Source organism: Sarcophilus harrisii, chromosome 1, assembly GCF_902635505.1.
Source record: "Sarcophilus harrisii chromosome 1, mSarHar1.11, whole genome shotgun sequence".
Lineage (NCBI taxonomy): Eukaryota > Metazoa > Chordata > Mammalia > Dasyuromorphia > Dasyuridae > Sarcophilus > Sarcophilus harrisii.
The window spans coordinates 702,041,856-702,062,452 of record NC_045426.1 but is presented as its reverse complement, the minus strand read 5'-3'; the positions used below and the strand labels follow the sequence as shown (position 1 = coordinate 702,062,452).

General features: G+C 48.5%; 1 protein-coding gene across 1 annotated transcript in view; it reads right to left on the bottom strand.

The window, feature by feature from the left end:
* The window catches only part of GRK3 (G protein-coupled receptor kinase 3), a 183,471-nt gene that overhangs the window by 29,912 nt on the left and 132,962 nt on the right, over nt 1-20,597 (bottom strand). Inside the window, exons 14-23 of the mRNA XM_031948769.1 lie at nt 12,473-12,570; nt 12,280-12,353; nt 11,986-12,189; nt 11,629-11,737; nt 11,076-11,255; nt 4,604-4,690; nt 1,971-2,024; nt 1,771-1,857; nt 1,253-1,353; nt 192-258 (exon numbers count right to left, since the gene is read on the bottom strand). Of these exons, the coding sequence (XP_031804629.1) occupies nt 192-258; nt 1,253-1,353; nt 1,771-1,857; nt 1,971-2,024; nt 4,604-4,690; nt 11,076-11,255; nt 11,629-11,737; nt 11,986-12,189; nt 12,280-12,353; nt 12,473-12,570 (1,061 nt within the window). The remainder of the gene's footprint in view (nt 1-191; nt 259-1,252; nt 1,354-1,770; nt 1,858-1,970; nt 2,025-4,603; nt 4,691-11,075; nt 11,256-11,628; nt 11,738-11,985; nt 12,190-12,279; nt 12,354-12,472; nt 12,571-20,597) is intronic.

Below are 20,597 nucleotides of genomic sequence, written 5' to 3'. Positions count from 1 at the left end.
TGAGAGTCATTCAAGGATTCAAAGAGAAGCAAAACAGAAATAAACAAGGCAGAGAGGGAGGGAAACAATAATCTGGAAAGGAGGCGATGGGACCGGGCCTTTGCCAACTCTCCATCAGGCCACGGTTCCATGGCTTGGGCCACAGCAAGGGAAAGCAACGAGAGAACAGGGTCTTGGGGAGGGCCGGCTACCTTCTGCAAGTAGACGTGCTGCCAGTCGACTCCTTTGAAAAATATGTGGCTTTTGACTTCCTCTGCACTAGAGAAGAAATAAATAGAATTAATGATAACCAGAACGTCTGTCAGAGAGAACGCAGATCCAAAACCATACTAACAATGAGCACAAGGAGCACAAAGACCCCCAGAGGAGACCGGTCCCCCTGCCATGGCCCTGCAGACAGAGCCTCCTCTTCTCTCAGATGGGGGGGGGGACCTATCGGGGGCTGTTGCTGTGGTTGGGGAAGGTTCAAGGTGGTGGAGGGTTGGGGAGAGACCCCCAGAAATGAATGAAATATAAAACAAAACCATCAATAACTTATTTTAAAAACAGGTAGTTGTAAACAGCAGAGCTATTTCCTAAACCAGTGACCACCCTGAGAACCGAGGGGTGCTGGGCCCCGCTGGGCCTCAGTCATTTGGGAGAGACTCTGCAGTGATGGGCACAGCAAAAGGCCCACCTCCCAGCGGGCTCTGTGGCAGAACTTGCCTAGGGTTACACGGCCTACTCCCAGAAGGCCAGTGGTTATCGAGCAGAAGAAACCTCTAGCAGGGAAGTTTGAGGTCCCCAACAGCTGGTGCTTCTGGGAGGCCCAAGAGAGCACCTGGCTCCAGGCTCTGAATGGGTCACGCCGAGGACTCAGTAACCAAGCTGTGGTCACTTGGGGCTGAGCCAGGGACTTGCCTTCACTCTGGGTGGGGATGGAAGCAATGCCCCCCCCCCCCCCCCCCCGTCTGAGGAAAGGCTGCTTCAGGGGAAGGGTGCGAGTTCGAGGTTCCCAGAGCTCATCAGTGTCCGACTCCAGGATTGGGGAGGGAAAGAGTCAGCAGGAAGGCCTAAGGCTGGGCAGGGGTGGAAGCTATGTGGCTTACCCCATGGGAGGGACTCCCAAAAGAATTCCCCAGAAAGGGTGGGTTAAAGGGAAGGCACTGGGTTCAAGGAAAAGCCTCGATGCAAAGATTGTGGAGCCAAACCAACTTCAGGGAATCTCAAGTCAAAGCAAAGGCTGAAAAGACGTGCAGAGAAAGGAGCCTACCCATTTCCCAGGCAGCCAAGCCGCTGGCTAACATCTCTTTGCAGCAATCCTTCCAAAAGGGATTTTAATTCAGGAGAAAATGCATCTGGAAGCTCCACATTCTGCGGGCAAAAGACAACGTGATAAATGGAGATGAGGCACCACTGCATCAGGGAAAGGCCACAGCTAGCAGTCGGCAGCCGTTTACATAGTTGGGGGAGACGGGTTTATTCGAAGGAAATCTAATTATCGGGGTATCGTCAGCTTCACAAGTGCACACAAGGCCAGGGCAGGTCCTGGGGGCCCCAAGGGCCCCGTCTCCAGCTCACCGAGCCCGCTCTCCATCTCCCTGTTCGGCCTTTCATGGCTGCCCCGGTCTATCCCCCCAGCCACGAGACGGGGCTTCCGCCCCCCACAGCCCACTCTGAGCTCAGAAATCCGCCCAGAATTCTCCCCTCACTCACCCCCCACCCTCAGTACCTCTGCCCTCCCCCCCTCGGGAAGCCCCAGGGGAGGCGCAGAAAACAGGAGCGACTCACCACTGTGAGCGTCATCCGATCGATCTCGTGCTTGTCTTTGGTTTTGTGCTGTCGGAAAGGGCTGTGGCTGTGGGGATAAAGGAGACTAGATCAACCCAGAGAAGGCATCGGGCAAGGAGGCGGCGACCCTGGAGCTCGGAGGAGGCTGGCGGCCGAGGGGGCGACGGACAGAGCCAGGCCGGAGTCAGCCTCAGACTTACCTGCTGTGGGACCGGGGCAAGGCACTTCTCCTCGGCCTGCCTCAGTTTCCTCCTCTGTAAAACGAGAATAACAACAGCCCCGAGGATTGTCGGGAGTCCGAATGTGATACTCGAACAGCACTTTCCAAAGCTTAAGCTACTTCTAAATGTAGATTGTTACTCAGAAACATGGAATCAACAACAAAATGGAACTAGCTCCGTCCCCAGGGTGATGCGAGTGAGTTAGAACCTGTACATTCTGCTCCCAAGAAGTATTCTTAAAACTGACTGGGGGCTGCTGAGCCTTCCTTTGGACGAGGAGCTCTTACAGCTAAAATCTCCTGACAAGATGATGATATAATTAGCAAACAAGTGGACGACGTCAGTAGCAAAGATCCCTTTAAAATACAAGGAAAGCGGTTTCCATTTACATACTGTCCTATGAGCATTTCTAATCACCAATTACCTTCTTACAAAGGAGAAGAGCCACCGTGATGTCTGTCACCACAGAGAAAAACTTTTCAGGAGAGGAGCAATAAGTCATTTTTTTCTTTCAAGAAATGCTAATTATTTAATATATAATAATATTATTATTAATATCTTTATCAATCATTTTAATTAATTAAATCAATGTTTTTGTTGATTATTGATATAAAATTAATAAATAATAACTATTTAATATTAATATGATCAAATCTTGCCAAAATGTAGCTTTCTTTTCTAAAGCAGAGAAACTATGACTTAGAAAGAAGGGATCTTTGAGTCCATCTAGGACAGGGGTGGTTCTTAACATGAGATCTGGGAACAGTCTGGAAGGCTCTCCCTCTCTGGTTCAGGAGACTCCCAGGCCTACCCTCACCAGTCGTTGGCATGGCAAGTTTGATCTGCTCCTTCCTGACCAAGGCTGAGCCACCCCTTCTTCAGCAACCTGGAAGACTCCTACTCTCAGGGGCTGGGCCAGGGTGGATATTATAGCTCAGAACTCCTGAACTAATGAGATCCGGCAGCATCAGCCACCGCAGGAGCTGAAATCAGGCTTCTATATATCACTATGTCACTATGTCACTATGCCCAGTTCTTGAATTTATGTTTGTTTATTTATTTATTACATTTTTCCCCTTTTCTTTCTTTTTCTGTCTCGACAGTATTTAAAATTTCCAAATACATGTAAAGATAATTTTCAACATAGTGACTCTTTCCAACAATGAGATGATTCAGATCACTTCTAATAATCTTGTGATGAAGAGAGCCACCTACACCCAGAGAGAAGATTGTGGGAGCTGAACATGGATCCCAACACAGCATTTTCACTCTTTCTGTTATTGTTTGCTTGCATTTTGTTTTCTTTCTAAAGTTTTTTTTCCTTCTTGATCTGATTTTCCTGTTGCAGCAAGTTAACTATATAAATATGTATTTATTGGATTATAATATTGGATTTAACATGTATTGGATTACCTGTCATCTAGGGGAGAGGGTAGGGAGAAGGAGGGGAAAAGTTGGAACAGAAGGTTTTACAAGGGTCAGTGTTGAAAAATTACCCAGGCATATGTTATGTAAATAAAAAGATTTAATAATATATATATAAAATAAAATAATAACAAAAATTTTAATAAGGCATAAAAAAAGATTTTGTGCTCCAAATTTTTTTTGCCTCCTCCTTCCTTATCACCTCAAGACAACAAGCAATCTGATATAATTTATACATACGTTTAAACCTATTTCCATTTTTGTCATGTTGTGTAAGAAAAATCATACCAAAGGGGGAAAAACTGAGAAAGAAAGAGCAAATAAACAAAACTAAAAGAAGATGAAAATATTATGCTTCAATCCACATTTAGTCTCCTTAGTTCTCTCTCTGGGTGCAGATGGCATTTTCCACCCAAGTCTACTGGAACTGCTGAGAAGATCTAAGCTATCACAGGTGATCATCACATAATCTGGCTGTTGCTGTGTACAATGTTCTCCTGGTTCTGCTCACGTCACTCACCAGCTCTTATCTTTAAAAATAATTGTGTTTTAATATAATGGATTCCCTTGGTAATCCTATGTAGTCAACAACGAGAATTCAACAATCAATTATTAAGCACTTGCTATATTCCAGGGACCTGGAGTACAGTATTATATTACTACCCCATATTGGTGCAGTGGATAGAGTGTGGAGTCAGGGGGACCCGAGTTTAAATCTCACCTCAGACACATACTAGCAAATCACTGAACCTCGGTTTCCTCATGTGTAAAATCTGGAGAAGGAAATAGCTCAGTATAATTTTGCCAAGAAAATCCTAAACAGGATCACAGAGAACTGCCACGAGTGAAACAAATGAACAACAAAACAATTCCAGGTACCACACTAGGTGCCAAGATACACAGAAAGGGGAAAGCGGGGTCCCTGCCTTCAAAGAGCCCACATTCTAATGGGGAGAGAACATACCAATAACTATATGCTCACATACATGCGTGTATGGGTACAGACACAGAAATACACAGACATACACGTGCCTAAAGAGCCATAAAGGCATATAATATAAAACGGGAGCCAACTTCAAAGGGAAGGCACTAGCCCCGAAGGGAACTGGAAAAGCTTCTTGAAGAGGTGACATGTGAGAAGAAAGCCAGGGAAGCCGGGAGGAGGAGGCAGAGAAGTCCTGGATTACAGCGCCCACGGGGGGCATGAAGACTAGGAAGTAGGAAGAGACCAGAGTGGGATGGGCTTTACAAGCCCCAAAGAGGGTTTCATGAACCTGAAAGCAAGAGGGAGCCACTGAGCAGGGGCTGTGACAGGTCACTCGGGCAGCTGAGTGGAGGATGGATGGGAGTGGGGAAGGCCTTGAGGCAATGGTCCAGGGGGAAGGTGATGAGGGTCTGCACCAGAGTCGGGGGACGGGGGCAGAGGGAGATCTTGAAAGGGTAGAATCAACAGGGCTTAATTTTGACTTGGACTCGGAGGCTGTTGTCATCTTAGCCGCCTGCCCCGTGCACCTCCAGGTTCTGTCAGGCACATCGAGGCCCTTCTGGCAGGGTGGGGCCCAGAACCAAACCCGGCATCCCCAGCGTGGCTGACAAAGATGGACAGCAGTGGGCCTGACACCTTTCCCAGAAGGGCCTCCCTGGGTGCACTTGGCGGGAGCTCTCCTGGCTGCCAGGTCATCCCGAGGACTCCCACTGAATTTGTGGCTGCTGCCTCCATTTTATCCCTGCCCAGCGGGATTCATTCTGCCTAAGAGCAAGGCTGTGCCCAGATCACGGCCAGTATCACTTCCTTAGGGCCAGCCTCTGCCCAAGACTGCCTAGAGCCTTCCACAGCTGACTCTGTCCACTTCTGTGGCAGCCACCATCCCGGCCAGCTTTGTGAGCACGGCATCTACCCAAGGCCTTCCTGGGTGCTAGCCAGCACAGCCGTGACCCATCCCTGGAGACCTCCTACCCCCCTAACATTCACGTTAACGCCAACCATCTGGTTAACAACTCAATGGCCCGGCCATCCAACTGTGCAGGTGGCTGCTGGTAAAGTACGTCATAAAGGGTAAAACTCCATGAAAATGTGAGCTGTTAGGGTACTTTTATAATTACAGACCCATCTTTATGATCAGAAATTTCACTTATTCCTCTTGTTCACTCGTGTATAGAAATAAATTAGATACATTAATCAGGCTTTAGCTCACATTTACTAGAATTATTGAGTTTAAATTTTTGTCCAGAAGGTGGCAATATCAACCTAGATTTCCTTGCTCAGCTACTAGTGGTCAAGGAGAAAGGAAGAAAAGAAGGAAGGAGAAGGGAAGGGAAAAAGAAAGAAGGAAGGAGGGAAGAGAGGAAGAGAAGAAGGAAAAGAGGAAGGAAGGAAAGCGAGAAGGTAAAAGAGAAGGGAAGGGAAAAAGAAAGAAGGAAGGAGGGAAGAGAGGAAGAGAAGAAGGAAAAGAGGAAGGAAGGAAAGCGAGAAGGTAAAAGAGAAGGGAAGGGAAAAAGAAAGAAGGAAGGAGGGAAGAGAGGAAGAGAAGAAGGAAAAGAGGAAGGAAGGAAAGCGAGAAGGGAAAAAGAGAAGGGAAGGGAAAAAGAAAGAAGGAAGGAGGGAAGAGAGGAAGAGAAGAAGGAAAAGAGGAAGGAAGGAAAGCGAGAAGGTAAAAGAGAAGGGAAGGGAAAAAGAAAGAAGGAAGGAGGGAAGAGAGGAAGAGAAGAAGGAAAAGAGGAAGGAAGGAAAGTGAGAAGGTAAAAGGGAAGGGAAGGGAAAAAGAAAGAAGGAAGGAGGGAAGAGAGGAAGAGAGGAAGGAAGGGAGAGAAGGGAGGGAGGGAGGAAGGGAGGGAGGGAGGAAGAGAGAGAAGGGAGGGAGGGAAGAAGAGAGAGAAGGAGAGAGGAAGGGAGAGAAGGAAGGGAGGGAGGGTTAAAGTGAAAGACGGAAGAGAGCTAAGGCCTCTGATGTATAATTGATCTGGGGCAGAAGACCTCAAAGCTTATTCCAATTTTAGAGAGCTCCATTTTCGATTTCAAACTGAAAAACAAGCATGTTATCAGTATATTTCTTTGCATAACATCACTTTATGTGCACAACAAATTTATACCAGAAATGTTCATCTCTAACACCCCCATAAGAAGCTGTATAATTCTGAGCATCAATGACTTGATGATAACTATATTTATAAGACACTTCACAGATCATTTCAACAAGCGCAAACAAGTATTTACCAACTCTGGACACAGCACTGTGCCAGACCCTGGACCAACATGGCCAAGTCCCGGCCCAGGAGAGGTTCTAGAATTTCACCACTGGTGACATCTCAAGGGGAGCCTTGGGGATGGGAAGTGTGGAAACCTGGAGGCGGATGAACAGCAAGTTGTCCACTCTAGCTAGAAAAGAGAAATCCTGGAGGTCCCTAATAGGAAGTGAAGTAAGAAAAGAATCTGGAGGTGTCTGAAAGGCAGTTGGGGATGTGAAAGGTTGGGGAAGAATACTGTTACTTGTGGAATCATGGAGAACAGAAAAGATGCCCCAAGATGGAGAAGGAAAAAAGATTGTGATCTCCAGAGGGGGAGTGCAGGGATTAGCACAGTGCCTGGCAATCGTAGGTACTTAGCAAAGGCTCGCTGACGGATGATAGGGTAGCAAGCTGGATCACTTACAAGTTAAGTGATGAGCCTCTAGAAAAGGTGACTGAGAGTCAGCTTCATCAACACCAGATCATACAAAAATGACAAATTTACTTTCTGAAAAAAAAAATCATCGAGCTGGCGGATCAAGAAAAGACTGGGGAAATGGTTTACCTGGACTTTGGCAAAGTATTTGCTATTTTGGGGGAAGGGGATAGAAAGATGGAGGTGAGTCAATGATTTATTTAATCAGATGGATTGGGAACTGACTTAATTGGAGCCAGTCATGGTCAATGTCAGTCTGGCAGGAGGTCTACACTGGAGTGCGTCAGACACCGATGGTCCTGGACTATTAAACTCTGATTAAAAACTCTAATAAAGCCTTTGATAGCACATAGATCAAGTTAATCAAAGACACACATCTGGGGGAGTAGCTTAATGACATCAGTCAAGATCCACAAAGGTTTGGAAGGATAAAAACATCAAGCTAACTCTTACAGTCTGAAATTTGGTAGGAATAGCTCCATGCTTTCCTTCAAAACTTTACCTTCACAAGTGTAAGATTGGGAGGTGTTGGGAGATGGTAGTTTGTCTAAAAAACAGCTGATGTTTAATGTGACTGCATGGTCAACATAAGCCAAACGAGCGACGTGAAAGCCAAGAAAAGCTACACTGAGGGAGGTGTGTTGTCCAGGAATCAGGAGGCAATAATGATCTGGCATGGAACACTCAGGAAATCATCTAAATTTGGGAAGGTCAGGGATAAGCTGGGAGTGCCACAGGGAAGTCAGGAGGGTGAGCTGTCTGGAGGCCATGGTGTGCGAGAAGCAGAGATCTGGGGATGTTTAGTGCAGAGAAGAGGCTGGGGGAGGAGAATTGGGGGAGCTGTCTATGGGGGACCAGACTAAGAACAAGGGGTATTCCAAAATACCCAGGAAAATTTTCTTAATAATTAAAGCCACACAAGAGTGGGATAGGACCTGAGGGCATGGGAGGCATTCAAGTGGAGGCCAAAAGACCCTTTTTCAGCCATCCAGCTGGTTGGAGGGGGGCTTCCTTTCATGTATGAGATGAAGTTAATGGTCATGGAAGCCCCTTCCATTTCTAAGACTCTGCATCACTGCCTCAAGGGGAAAACAGAGAATCCTCCATCTGGCTCCCACTTGCAGGTTTTGTTCACATTACTCTTTCCTGCACTCTCCACTCAACCCAAACTCTCCCTCTCGCTCTTCCTACCCACAGATTTCATCTTTCCTGATGGATTCCTGTGAATTAGCATTCACAGACAATGCATCCTCCAAACATCCATCAGAATGATCATCATATAGTCTTGTTGTTGCCGTGTACAATGATCTTCTGGTCCTGCTCGTTTCACTCAGCATCAGTTCATGTAAATCTCTCCAGGCCTCTCTGAAATCCTCCTGCTGGTCATTTCTTACAGAACAATATATTCCATAACATTCTTGTACCATAACTTATTCAGCCATTCTCTAACTGAGGGGCAGTCACTCAGTTTCTAGTTTCTGGCCACTACAAACAGGGTTGCCACAAACATTTTTGCATTTTGCAAATCTCCTTTAAGTTCTCTTTGGGATATAAGTCCAGTAGAAACACTGCTAGGTCAAAGGGTCTACGCAGTTTGATAACTTTTTGAGCATAGCTCCAAATTGCTCTCCAGAATGGTTGGATCCATACATAGTTCTACCAACAATACATCAGTGTCCCAGTTTTCCCTCAGAGTTTCCCTCCAACATTTTGTCATTAACTTTCCCTGTCATCTTAGCCAATCTGACAGGTGTGCAGTGGTATCTCAGAGTTGTCTTAATTTACATTTCTCTGATCAATAGTGATTTGAACCCTTCACATTTTTGCAGCACTTAACGTGTCACCAAGAACCTCCCAGGGCCTGTCCAGAACCCTTCTGATTAATCACATTTGTTGATACTTACCCTCTGCCTCATGAAATTATTTTGTATTTATCTTTGAACAGCAGAATGGTGCTTTTCTTCTCTCTCCTACATTCCCTCTCCAATTCTTTTGCTCTTCCTCAGTAACTTCCTGTGTGTGTGTGTGTGTATATATATATATATATATATATATATATATATACATCTGTGTGTATACATATACACTTAATAGACTCTAAAATCAATATGAATTCAAAGAGTAACATGGCAGGCAAGGAAAAAAGACAACAGCATTTTATATGTTTATAATCTAGTCTAATGTTTTAAATGAAAAAGGAGGAACAAATTTGACATTTTATGAAAAATCGTGTTTTCAATGGAGGCCATGGTGGTTACTTCTGATTATTTTTCCAAAACTCTGCCCTTTGTCACGTAGCGATCCCTAATTGATTTGAGTTCAATATTGACTAATTGCATTATTGCTCTGTAAGAAATGACCAGCAGGATGAATACAGAGAAGCTTGGCAACACTTACATGAACTGATGCTGAGGGAAGTGAGCAGGACCAGGAGATCATTATATACGTCAACAACGATACTGGATGAGGATGTATTCCGATGAAAGTGGTTTTCTTTGACAAAGACAAGATCTAACTCAGTTCCAATTGATCAAGGATGGACAGAAGCAGCTACACCCAAAGAAAGAACACTGGGAAACGAATGTAAATTGTTTGCATTTTTGTTTTTCTTCCTGGATTATTTCTACCTTCTGAATCCAATTCTCCCTGTGCAACAAGAAAACTGTTTGGTTCTGCACACATATATTGTATCTAGGATGTACTGCGACATATTTAACATATATAGGACTGCTTGCCATCTGGGGGAGGGGATGGAGGGAGGGAGGGGAAAAATCGTAACAGAAGTGAGTGCAAAGGATAGTGTTATAAAAAATTACCCTGGCATGGGTTCTGGCAATAAAAAGTTATTTAAAAAAATAAAAAATAAATAAATAAAATAAAATGCCCCCCTATTTTATAAAAAAAAAAAAATATATATATATATATAAAATATATATATATATTGACTAACTGCTAGCCACAAACAGGTAGAGTTGCCTTTCTTGCCCTGCAGGCCCTTATGTCCCGGATCCAATGCAGAAAGGCATGGGGATGGTCCCTCCATACACTCTGCAGCTAAATGACTACAGTGTTCTGACGGAAATGATTTCCACAAAGTTAAAGAGCCATTTCATGAAGTCAGAGGGAGGCTTTCAAGTAGTTTAGAATCAAAGCGCCCCAAATATTCCCAACACATGGACCTACATCACTACAAAGTACATGTTTATAAATATAGCTGTTCCGTATTGGAACTTGATGAGAAATTATCTGGAATGTTTTACAGCTACCATTCGCTGCTCTGATATTGAAAAAGTTAAATCTTTCAAATAAAAAACCTCTTGCTGCACATCTGTTTCCAATATATCCTTGATTATTCTTTGTGAACAAGGCCAATGATTCTGTTTCTATTTTGGAAAATGTCAAAGAAAACCTACTAGAGTAATAATCTTCATTCTGAGAGACCCATGTGGTGCACAAACCCAGTGTGATCACAGCTGCTCCCCGACTCGGTCCGACTTTAAATAGGGAACAGTAACGGCACTGTCAGCATCTTCAGACGCAAGGCCAAATTCTCCCACAATACATGGGACTGTCTGGGAGAAATACGTCGGAGACTTCACATCGACGGGGACCATGTTCCCCGGGCACACGCAGGCGACGGCCTCTGGGACGTTTCCATAGTCACCCAAGCCCTAAGCTCCTCGGGATCTCCCTGTAGACCGGAGCCGGCCCCAGGAAAGGAGCTCCGGTCGCTGCAAGCTCAACGACGGGTCATCCACCTTCAGCTCGAAGACCTCCAAGGAAAGAGGGGCCGCTCTTTTTGGAAGGAGTCCATTCACTCGTGGCCAGCTCTAAACAGTAGAGAATGCTTCTTTAACCCGAGCTGGAATCTGCCTCTCCAGCCTTTAGCCATCACTCCTCAATCTCTCGGGGGCCAAGCTGAGGAGTCGGAGGTGTCTCCCAGGTCTCGGATGCCCCCTGAGTTCTGCTGTCCCTGGGCTGACCATCCTTGTTCCCACCTGCTCAGGCCCTTCTTCACTGGGTCTGCTGCTCCCCACATGCTCAGGGTGTCCATGCACTCGCCAGAATAAAGCGCCAGAACCGTGGAAAAGAGAAGCCCCCAGGAGAGCCGAGGCACAGGCGGGGGGGCGGCCCCCACGCTCCAGGGCAGCAGGTGGCTCGGTGTCGGGTCGCCGCTCCTGAGGTCAGGGAGACCTCACGACCTCACGAGGCCTTGGACACGTTCTAGCTGTGGATCCGAGACAGGTCCCACCACCTCTGTCTGTCCCAGTTTCCCTAAGTATATGGATAATAACCGACTCTCAAGGTTACTGGGCTGACCAATGAGATAAAGTTTGCAAAGTGCTTTGCAAACCTTGCAGAGCCATAATTGCTCACCATTACTGGAGGTGAAGTCAGGCCAACGGTGAGCACAAACAGGCCAGACAGAGGCCTCTCAGAGGCACATTTACAGCCCCGAAATCTTCCCTTCTTACAGCCAAGGATCTGGAACTCAGTCAGGGGGTCTTACCACCACTCACACCCATAAAATCTCTTCAGTTAGCCGAGCACCTTGGCCAGGGCCGAGAAACCATCCCCTCTGGCCAGCCCGGGCAGAGGCTCCTGGGATGTGGCCGGAGGCCTGGGCCTGGGGCCCCCTCGGAGCGGTGCTGCCTGGAGCCTGGGCCACATCCGGCCACAGCATGACCGAGGAGGCCGGAGAAGGCCGGCCAGGAGGCTCTACCTGACCACGGGCAGCCGAGTGGGCCCCCTACCTCAGCCTCTCTCTAAGGGAACTGGCCAGTCTGTCACCTCCACCAACCTCCTCGTGCAAAGTCACAGGTACTCCTTGAGCCCGAGCACCAGCGTGAGGGGATGGGCACGATGCGCCTTCTCTGATGGGCGAGGCCAGAGACCACGGACTTTTACCCGTGAAATTCCGGGCCCTCCTTTGCCAGATCTGCGACATAAGGACTCGAGCGGCCACCGCCCAGCTCCGTGATCACCCAGAAGCGTCTCACAATAACAGGCTTCCGGGGAAGTGTCACATTGGCAATGCAAGGGGAGGGACCAGGCCCATCTCTCCTGCTTGGGTGGGGGCCACGGCTCCCCTTCGGGGCGGGGTCTCCACAGCTGCAACAAAAGCAAGAGGACGCACAATCTGACCCGAGGAAGCAAGCAGAAGGAAGCAGCAAGAACCTGCCCTGAGAAGAGGCCCCGGACTCTGCTGAGACGCAAGGAGCAGCCACGGGGCAAGCCGGCAGGGGCTGGCGAATCTGATCAGAAATGGGGGCTGGCTACGGGTGCAGAACGCAGCACACGTCCTGGCCCTCTGGTTCTACCTGTCCCTGTCTCAGGAAATGGCTGCAATGTAAGAGTCAAAAAGCATCCCATCAGAATGAAGGCGACGACGCACTCTCCAGAGTGCGAAGGCCAGGCAGTGTGGGGCAATGGCAGAGTGCTGGGCCCGAGACTTGTCTCCAACCTTGCCCTCCCCAGCTTCAGCCTCCTCCTCTGCAAAATGGGGAGAATAACAGCACCCGCCTTCCAGAAGTGTGCATGTACAATGAGATACTGTCTGTGCCTAAATATTAGCCATTATTATGAAGAAGGTCCAGGACTGGAATCACAAAGGCCCGAGTGCAGATCCTACCTCAGACACAGTCAGCAGGTGACACCGGGCAACTCACCGAAACCTCATGGGACCTGATGGCCTTTGGCTCAGGAAACAGACCCTGTGAGATTAAGTCACCAAGCACAGCCCAGGGGGAGAACGGAGGAAGGGAGCAGAATCTGAAAGGTGGGAGGGACCCCTGCTCCCCAAAGGGATCCCCATCACAAGGTACCAAGCAGCCCTGGGCCAGCTCGTGGGGAAGCCCCGGAAGGAGGAGGTACCAGAGCCCTTAAGGCTGCCTTTTCCCCTTTAGGAAGCTTTTCCTGATATTTTGGCCAAACAGACCATTGGGGGGGGAGGGGGGAGCCAGAGGGAAGGGGCACAGAACATTCCACAGCCTGTCAAAGCGGGCTCATATGTCCCTTAGGTCCCCCCTCCCCACCCCATTCTTTCTTTTTCTTCCTGTTACAAGAAATGGTTCTCTGTAAGGGAAGGGAAAGGGGAGAGAGGCTTTTGGAATGGAAGGAGATCCACTGTAAGGACCTCAGTGAAAGATTTCTTTAAAAGAATTCATAGAGAGTCACAGATAATCTCCCACCTCCACCTGCCTGCTGGGAGCTTTCCTGGAGCAGAGATTTGTCAGCAGCCAGGACTCAATGGCCTTTCCCTGACCTGGGCTGTCACTGCATCCGGGGACCCCGGCCCTTCCTTCATGAATCACATTCATCAGGCTGCCCCTGCACTCCCACAGCTGCGCCCCCTCGGGGGACCTTTGTCACCTCATCACTGGTTAAGGGGGAAGCTCCAAGCTGGGCTCTCTGTTCTCCATGCTAGCTCTCCCCCCTCCCCCCCCAGCTACCAACATCAGTCAGACCACAGCGGGAACCACGGCACAGAGACCTAACCACCCCTCTCTGGTCATGTGTCCCCCTTCTGTGTCCCCCTCCCCTCCCTCACCCCCTCACATGTGGCTTACTGCCAAGCTTCTGGGAGGGCAGAGGTCTGCCTCGAGACCCCCCCTCCCGACCACCCTCCCCTCAGCCAGCACAGGGCTTTTTCCAAAGCCCGGTTCTGAACGTGTCACTGACCCTCTCAATCAATGTTGTACTTCCAGGATCAAATACAGAGTCCTCCCTTTGGTGCTGAAAGGCCTTGCGGACCCATTCCCCCTCCCAGACCCATTCCCCCTCCCTAGCCTTCTCTGCCCTTCCTCAACATGGGACTCCGCTCCTGTTCCACCGTCACTGGCTGTCGCCCACCCCCACCCCCGGCCTGGACCCCTCACTTGCCCCTCCTGGCCAAGCCCTCCTGCTCCGAGAAGCCTGGTCTCAAACCCCCCAACCCCGGGGCCTTCCCCCGTCACGCTTCCCTGTTTCTCCGGCTGCATCTTGCTCGTGAACGGATTTCCTCCATTAGACCGTGAGCTCCCTTGAGACACGCTGATCTTGCCCTTCTTTATATCTCCCGATATAAAGTGGGTGCTTAATCAATGTGCACTGACTGAATGGAGATGGGAGCTCCCAGGGACAAAAGCAAGGAGTCAGAGGGAGAGGATTTGGGGAACTCAGCGTGAGCTGCCTGAGCAAGGAGCCCCAGTGACCCGGAGACCAGCAGGCACCTGCCCGACTTGGGCTGGGGTGGATTCCCAGAAAGGAGAGAAGGCTACGTGGTAAAGAGGGGAGTCCAGAAGTGGGAGGTCCCGACTTCCCTCCGGAGACCAGAATGTCAAGGGTGCGTGTGAGAAGGTGCAGCCAAACGTGACAGTGTTCTCTCTTTAGTTTTGCTTTATTTTGTTATGTATTCCTTTTCTGTTCTTCTGACTTTCAAAATAAAAAATTTTTTAAAGGAATACATTAAAGGATCACTTCTGTCTTTGCTACCATCAACACCATCACACAAATAAAGGCAATGCAATAAAGATCAAGAAAAAAATTTTGAAAAAAAGAATTCCTTTAAGAATTAATCTACCTACACATGACTGATAAAAAGATAACTATAAAAACTATCATTACTGAAAACAAGGAAGCCCTAAATAATACCAGAAAATTAAATTCAAAATAACTAGAGAAGGTATAAAATACTTAGGAACGTATACTAAGACTCACCTGAGAAACATATGAATCTGTGCATAAAACACTCTTTGAAAAAATAAAAATAGATCTAAATAAGGAAATAATGATTGTTCATAGACAGGTGAATGCAGTATAATAAAAATGATGATACTCCCTAAATTAATTCATTTAATAATAATGAAAACAATAAATTAATAACTTAATAATAATAAAATTATTCACTGATGTGGCAATCAAAAAAACAAAATATTCTTTACAGGGATAAAAATTATAATAAAATTAATATAGAGGATAAAAGGTCATGAAGGGGAATAAAAAAAAATGGAAAGGAAGAAGACCTAGACTTCTAACTAAATTATAAAACAGTAATCATCAGGAGAATTTGTTAGTGGTTAGAAAAATAGAAAGGCTGATCAGTAGAATCAAAACTTAGGCTCCAAACATATAGAAGCAAGACAACAGGATTGGACAGTGTTTAACAAACCCCAAGATTCCAGATACTTGAGTAAGGGCTCACTGTCTGACAAAAACTGTGGGGAAAACTAGAAATCAGTTTGACAGAAATCAGGAATAGATCCATGTTGGAACATCGCTCAGGTAACAACTCGGAACTTTCCAAAAGGAGGAAGAAGGCGCAGCCGCGGGAAGCCAGGCCCAGGGGAGCTGCTGGTGGAAGCGGGGGGTCTCAGGAGGAAGCCTGGTTTCTTCAGCACAGACTCGGATTTCTGGAGGGTAGGACACAGGCAGCGGGGAGGGGCACAGGGAGAGGGAGGGGACATGATGATGATGACGGGATGAGCAGACATGGGAAGGGGGCCTGACTGATGGAGTAAGACCAGCAGTGGACGTGGTGGTCCCAGGGGTGCTGTGGGGGGCCCTGCTCTGGACCTGACTTTGACTGTGACCCCTGCCGCAGCTGTAATAGGGCGGGGGGGGGGCACTGGTCCCTTATCATTGTCCTTCAAAGACCCTGTGAGTGGCCCATCCTTCTCAGGACCCTTCATCTCTCACCCCTGGGCACTGGCACACACCGTCCCCCATATCTGAAACACACTATTGGCTCCCTGCTGCTTCCTGCACTCCGGGGTTGGCCACCATTCCCAGGCCCCAGACCCGGGGGCTTTCCTTGCCCTAGTTTCCTATGCATGCCCCTGCCCGCAAGGCCCAATTCCTAGGGGCCCATGGGGGATGTTTTATGGTCCCTTGGGGATGGGCCAGAGTTTCTGGGTCCCTGTTGAGGGAACGGGGTTTTGGGAGAGGCGATACGAAAACGGAATCATTTTGACACCTTTCTGAGAGGGAGAAGGTTATGAATGAATTAGAGCAAAAGGTGGGCCCACAATAAGAAACCGATTAAAAAAGGGGATTTATGGAGAATTATTGTTTGGTGATTTAGAGGGTTTAACCGGATTAGAAAAGGGGAGGGTTTCGCTTTTCCCGTTGCCCTGGGCCCCCGCCCTGCTCTTGAAATGAGCAATAAGGGGATGGATTTGGAAAAAAGATTTCTTAGATTTAAAATTTAAAAAAATTTTTGAATGGAAAATTTTAGAATGAATGTCCATCAAGGAACAAGGCCCAACAACTAAAAATAGGGGTACAAGATGGCATTTTAGAACTGGTTTGCTTTGGGTGACCCTTAATCTAGTGGGGGCCTTTTCCCACAGAGAAGAAGGGATCACCTACCCTAGGAAGACCCCCAAGAAAACATTTTTTTCCCCCAGCCAATGTTTCAACAAAGGATAAAAAGATTTTTTTTGAAATAGGAAAGAAAGAAAATTATCCTTTCTGATCCCCTTTGGCCATTTTCCCGGTTTCCCTCCCAGTATGTTTTTTAAGATATTTTTTGCAAAGTTTTTGGGAAAAATAGGGTTTTTCCTTAATTTTTTTGATTAAAGTTGGGGTTTGGGGGGGTTTTGGTTCTACGGTTTCTAGGGAGTTTGGGTAGGGTTTTGCACCCGGGAAGTTGAAGAGTTGCAAATTTAAGGAGAAATAGTTTGTTTGGAGGTGTTTCTGGGAGACTTGGGAGCCTGTGTGGTGGTTCTTTTTAGGGAAGAAAAGAGATGTGGGGTTTGGGCCGGGCAGGGGTTGTTGAGGTTATTGGGGGAAAGTAGACAATATTGTTTTTTATTGAGTGGGGAGAAATGGTTTGATTGGGACATGGAGGAGGTTGGGTGAGAATGTTTTAAATAGGGGAAGTTTTCTGTTGAAAAATAAAAGAAATTGACAGTGGTTTTGGTGGGGGGTGGAAAGAATAATGGGGGGTTTTTTGGGGAGAGGCATTTGGGGGGAGGGGTTTTTGGGAGAAGGAATTTTGGTTTCAGGGGGAAGGGGCAGAGTTTAAGAGGGAGAGCAGAGAAGTGGGAGGTGGAAGGGGGGAGGGAGGGGGGGAGGGGAGAGATGGGGGCAGGCAGTTGGGGGATGGTGGGGAGCAAGAGTCAAGAGAGCGTTTTGGTGTGCCCTTTTGGGGAGTGGGAGTTTTCAGAGGGGCAAGGGAGAGAAGGGGGGGGGTTGCCCCAGTCACCCAACAAGATTTTTCCTGTCTGTGGGGGAAGGTGACAGCTGGGGGGGGGGGGGGAGGCGGGCGGACCCTTGGGCTGTGGCCCTTCAAGGTGGGGAGAGGGAAGAAAGGCCAGGAAGCCACCCGGAGGCACAAGAGGCTCGTCCTGCGGCCATCCTGGCTAAGGGGAGCTGGCAGGGGACACCTGGGGCCTGGGTGGGCTCTCCCTCAGCCCCTCAGCTCCTTCTGGGTCTCACTGTGGGCGTTTCTTCTGTCCCGGCCCCTCCCTCCATCTCCTCAGTGGCTTCACTCCTGGATCAATGTATCCAAGCCCCTTGGGCCCTGGGACACCAGGCCTCCCTCACCAATGACCTGTCAGCTACTTAAGCTCCACCATCTTGCCCAGCAAACCTTCCCATTTCTGTCAGGCCCTGCCTCTCAGCGCCAAGAGGGCCAAGGTCTCCCGGCCAGTCTCCCAGCTCTCTGTCCAGCCTCCAGCCCACGGCACATCCAGCTCCCACCAGGCCTTGGGGAAGCTCCGCTCAGCCAACTCCAGGGTCCTTACCATTTCTCGCATGAGACCAACTCCTACGTTCAGCTTTTAAAATCTCTCACACTCAGCCCCAGCCCAGCTCTCTGGCCTCCCAGGGCCCAGCTCTCCGGCCTCCCGGGGCCCAGCTTTCCTCTCCTCGGGGGCGGCTGACCAGCCTCTGTCGGGCCCACTGCAACCCCCTCGTGCTGGCCATTCCCACGCCCACAAGTCCCGCCCTCATCCCCTTCAGAGAGCATCCACACCCCTTCCCCACGTCCCCCACCCCCCCAAGGCGGGCTGTGGCCTCCTCCCTGCTGAACCTCAGGATTTCTCTCCTTTCCACTGGCGTTTATCTGGTTCATGTGGATTCACTTTGTGCTTCTTCCTCTGCACTTAGTTACTTACTCTATATAACGATACACTTGGATCTCACTATGATTTAGCCACAAGGGGTTTAACAGACTAGATTCTCTTAGTTGGGACAGTTTCTTTGCTAGCACTTGAATTCCCAGTGTCTGTCCCAGAGGAGGCGCTTCAGAAACATTTGTTTGTTGGGGAGTGTTGGGCTTTAAATGGGGCCGACCGGAAAGGACACTCAGAACAAGAGCTGCTTTTCTGGAGAGGGAACGTTCTGCTGGAGCCTCAAAGTCCCCAATGGCTCTACAACAAACTCAGCCGTGATCGCTCCAGTCTGGAGGAGGGAGCCCATGCTCTTCCCCACTCCAGGGCATCCACACTTCCCTGGGCAAGAGAAAGCCAAGGACGTTCTCAGGGAAGCCGGGGCCGGGGCCTCTGTGCTGGGGAACAAGAGCTGAGCCTGGTCCGCACCTTCCTATGCCTAGTCCACCCTGAACCTAAGCAGGCACCTCCCAGAAGAAGGGCCCGAACCTCCTCCTGCCCCCCCAACCGGCCGCTCCAGAACCGCTCCAGAGGTCTGCCCAAAATCAGGGACTGGACTCGGCCTCTTTAACTCTTAAAATAAGCATCCTCACTGGGGAAGCCAAGGCCTGGCATTCAGCATCTCCCTCCCCTGGCCCAGCGTTTTGATGGCAGGAAAACATCAATCCAAAAGGCTAAATCAAGGTTCACCTTCCCTGAAAATGTAAGAGGAAACCTTCTGTGCTTGAGAGAGCTGCTGAAAAGTTCCCACCCAGCACTTGACCAGCTAAGGTGAGCTGCTGGGGAAGCTCGCCTACCCAGCACAGCAGTTCCGAGGCTGAGCAGGAGGAAGCCCTGAGTGTGAATCCTGCCTCCGGCCAGTTTCTGGGTAGCTCCTCTTCTCCCTCCTCTGTCACATGGGAGGGCTGGGCCCAGAAAGCCTGTGCTTGGTCACTCAGCTCTGACAGATGATGAGCACCCGATGCTCTTGCTCTTCCCCTCCCCCACGGCGGCTCCAAGGAGGCCAGGGGCCCTGTCATGCACCGGTCTGGACCTGCCTGGGACCCAGCTCGGCCTCGTGGGCTACAAGGAGTTGAGGGGGTTCCTTTGTATCTTCTGGGCAGCTGAGGTGATGAGGAACCCCTGCTCTAACTCTAACGTGAAAGCAGGTCTCACTATTTCAGGACAAATAAAACCAGCTCACACGGGAAACCTGATGACCTGCCTCCTGCGTTAATGAGAGATGCTGCTGACTTATTTCCGGCTCCCCTCCCAACTGGGGATCCACCTGCCCACTCTGCCCACTAGCTGCTCGTCTCTACATCTGGCTTCCTTGCCTTGTTCAGGTATAGCCCACACTCCCAAAAGAATCCTTGAAAATGGCAACCTGGTCAATAATGAAAATCACTTCTTAAGGACCTAGGATGGGCAAAGCATGGCCCAACATGCCATGAAATGACAGGCCGGGAGCCAGAGTTTTACACTCACCGGTCAAGGAAGGCGCCATGATGACTTGTCATTTTTAATCGGCTCAATTTCCAATTTTTTTTTTTTTTATTGTCAAATGTTACTCCAACATCAATTTTGCTTTTACTATAATTGTCCAAAGTATCATCAAGGCATTAGCCACAAATCCCGAGGCAGGAGTCGAGATACAATCATGCGATTAGTTTTCCCCTAAGACAGTGTCCACCTCCCTGCCTTTAAAGATTTCAAACAGGGGAAACTGACTGCAAGGTAGATTCATAGTTTAGATAGCAAGTCTTCATGTAGGACAAATAATCAGCTTATTTTAGAATTTTTGTTTGGTGCTTTTTCAGTCACATCTACTTCTCTGTGACCCATTGGAGGTTTTCTTGGCAGACATACTGGAGCCATTTCTTTCTGCAGCTCATTTTACAAATGAGGAAACTGAGGCAGACAGGGTGAAGTGATTTGCTCAGGGTCACTCAGCTGGGAAGTGGGGGAGGCAAGGATTTGAACTCAGGGAAATGAGTCTTCCTGACTCTAGGCCTGACACTCTATCCACCGTGCCACCTATTTTAAAATAAGGGACTTTATTTGCTCTGTACTGATATTGCCTAATATGTCATTTTTCAAGCGACTGATTCACGGGAAATTGCCATTAACTAACTGCCCTCATTTTAAAGGGATCATTAGGGTAGATACAATTATGTGCTTTTGAAATCAAGAGAGGAAAAACAGCCATGCTTTTAGAATATTGATCTGTCTTTTAAAAGTGATGTATGTCAAGTAAGGAACAGATTAGTCATTTCAACTGAATAAACTATTTTATCTCCTAAAATTAATCACTTTGGGAGACCCATCCATTCTCTCGGGGCCTACGATAACGTGACCATAACTGCACAAGATGGGAGAAATTACATCAGATAATTACAGTCTGAAAAGGCCAGATCAGACGCCAACACCTCCTGACTTCCCTGGTCC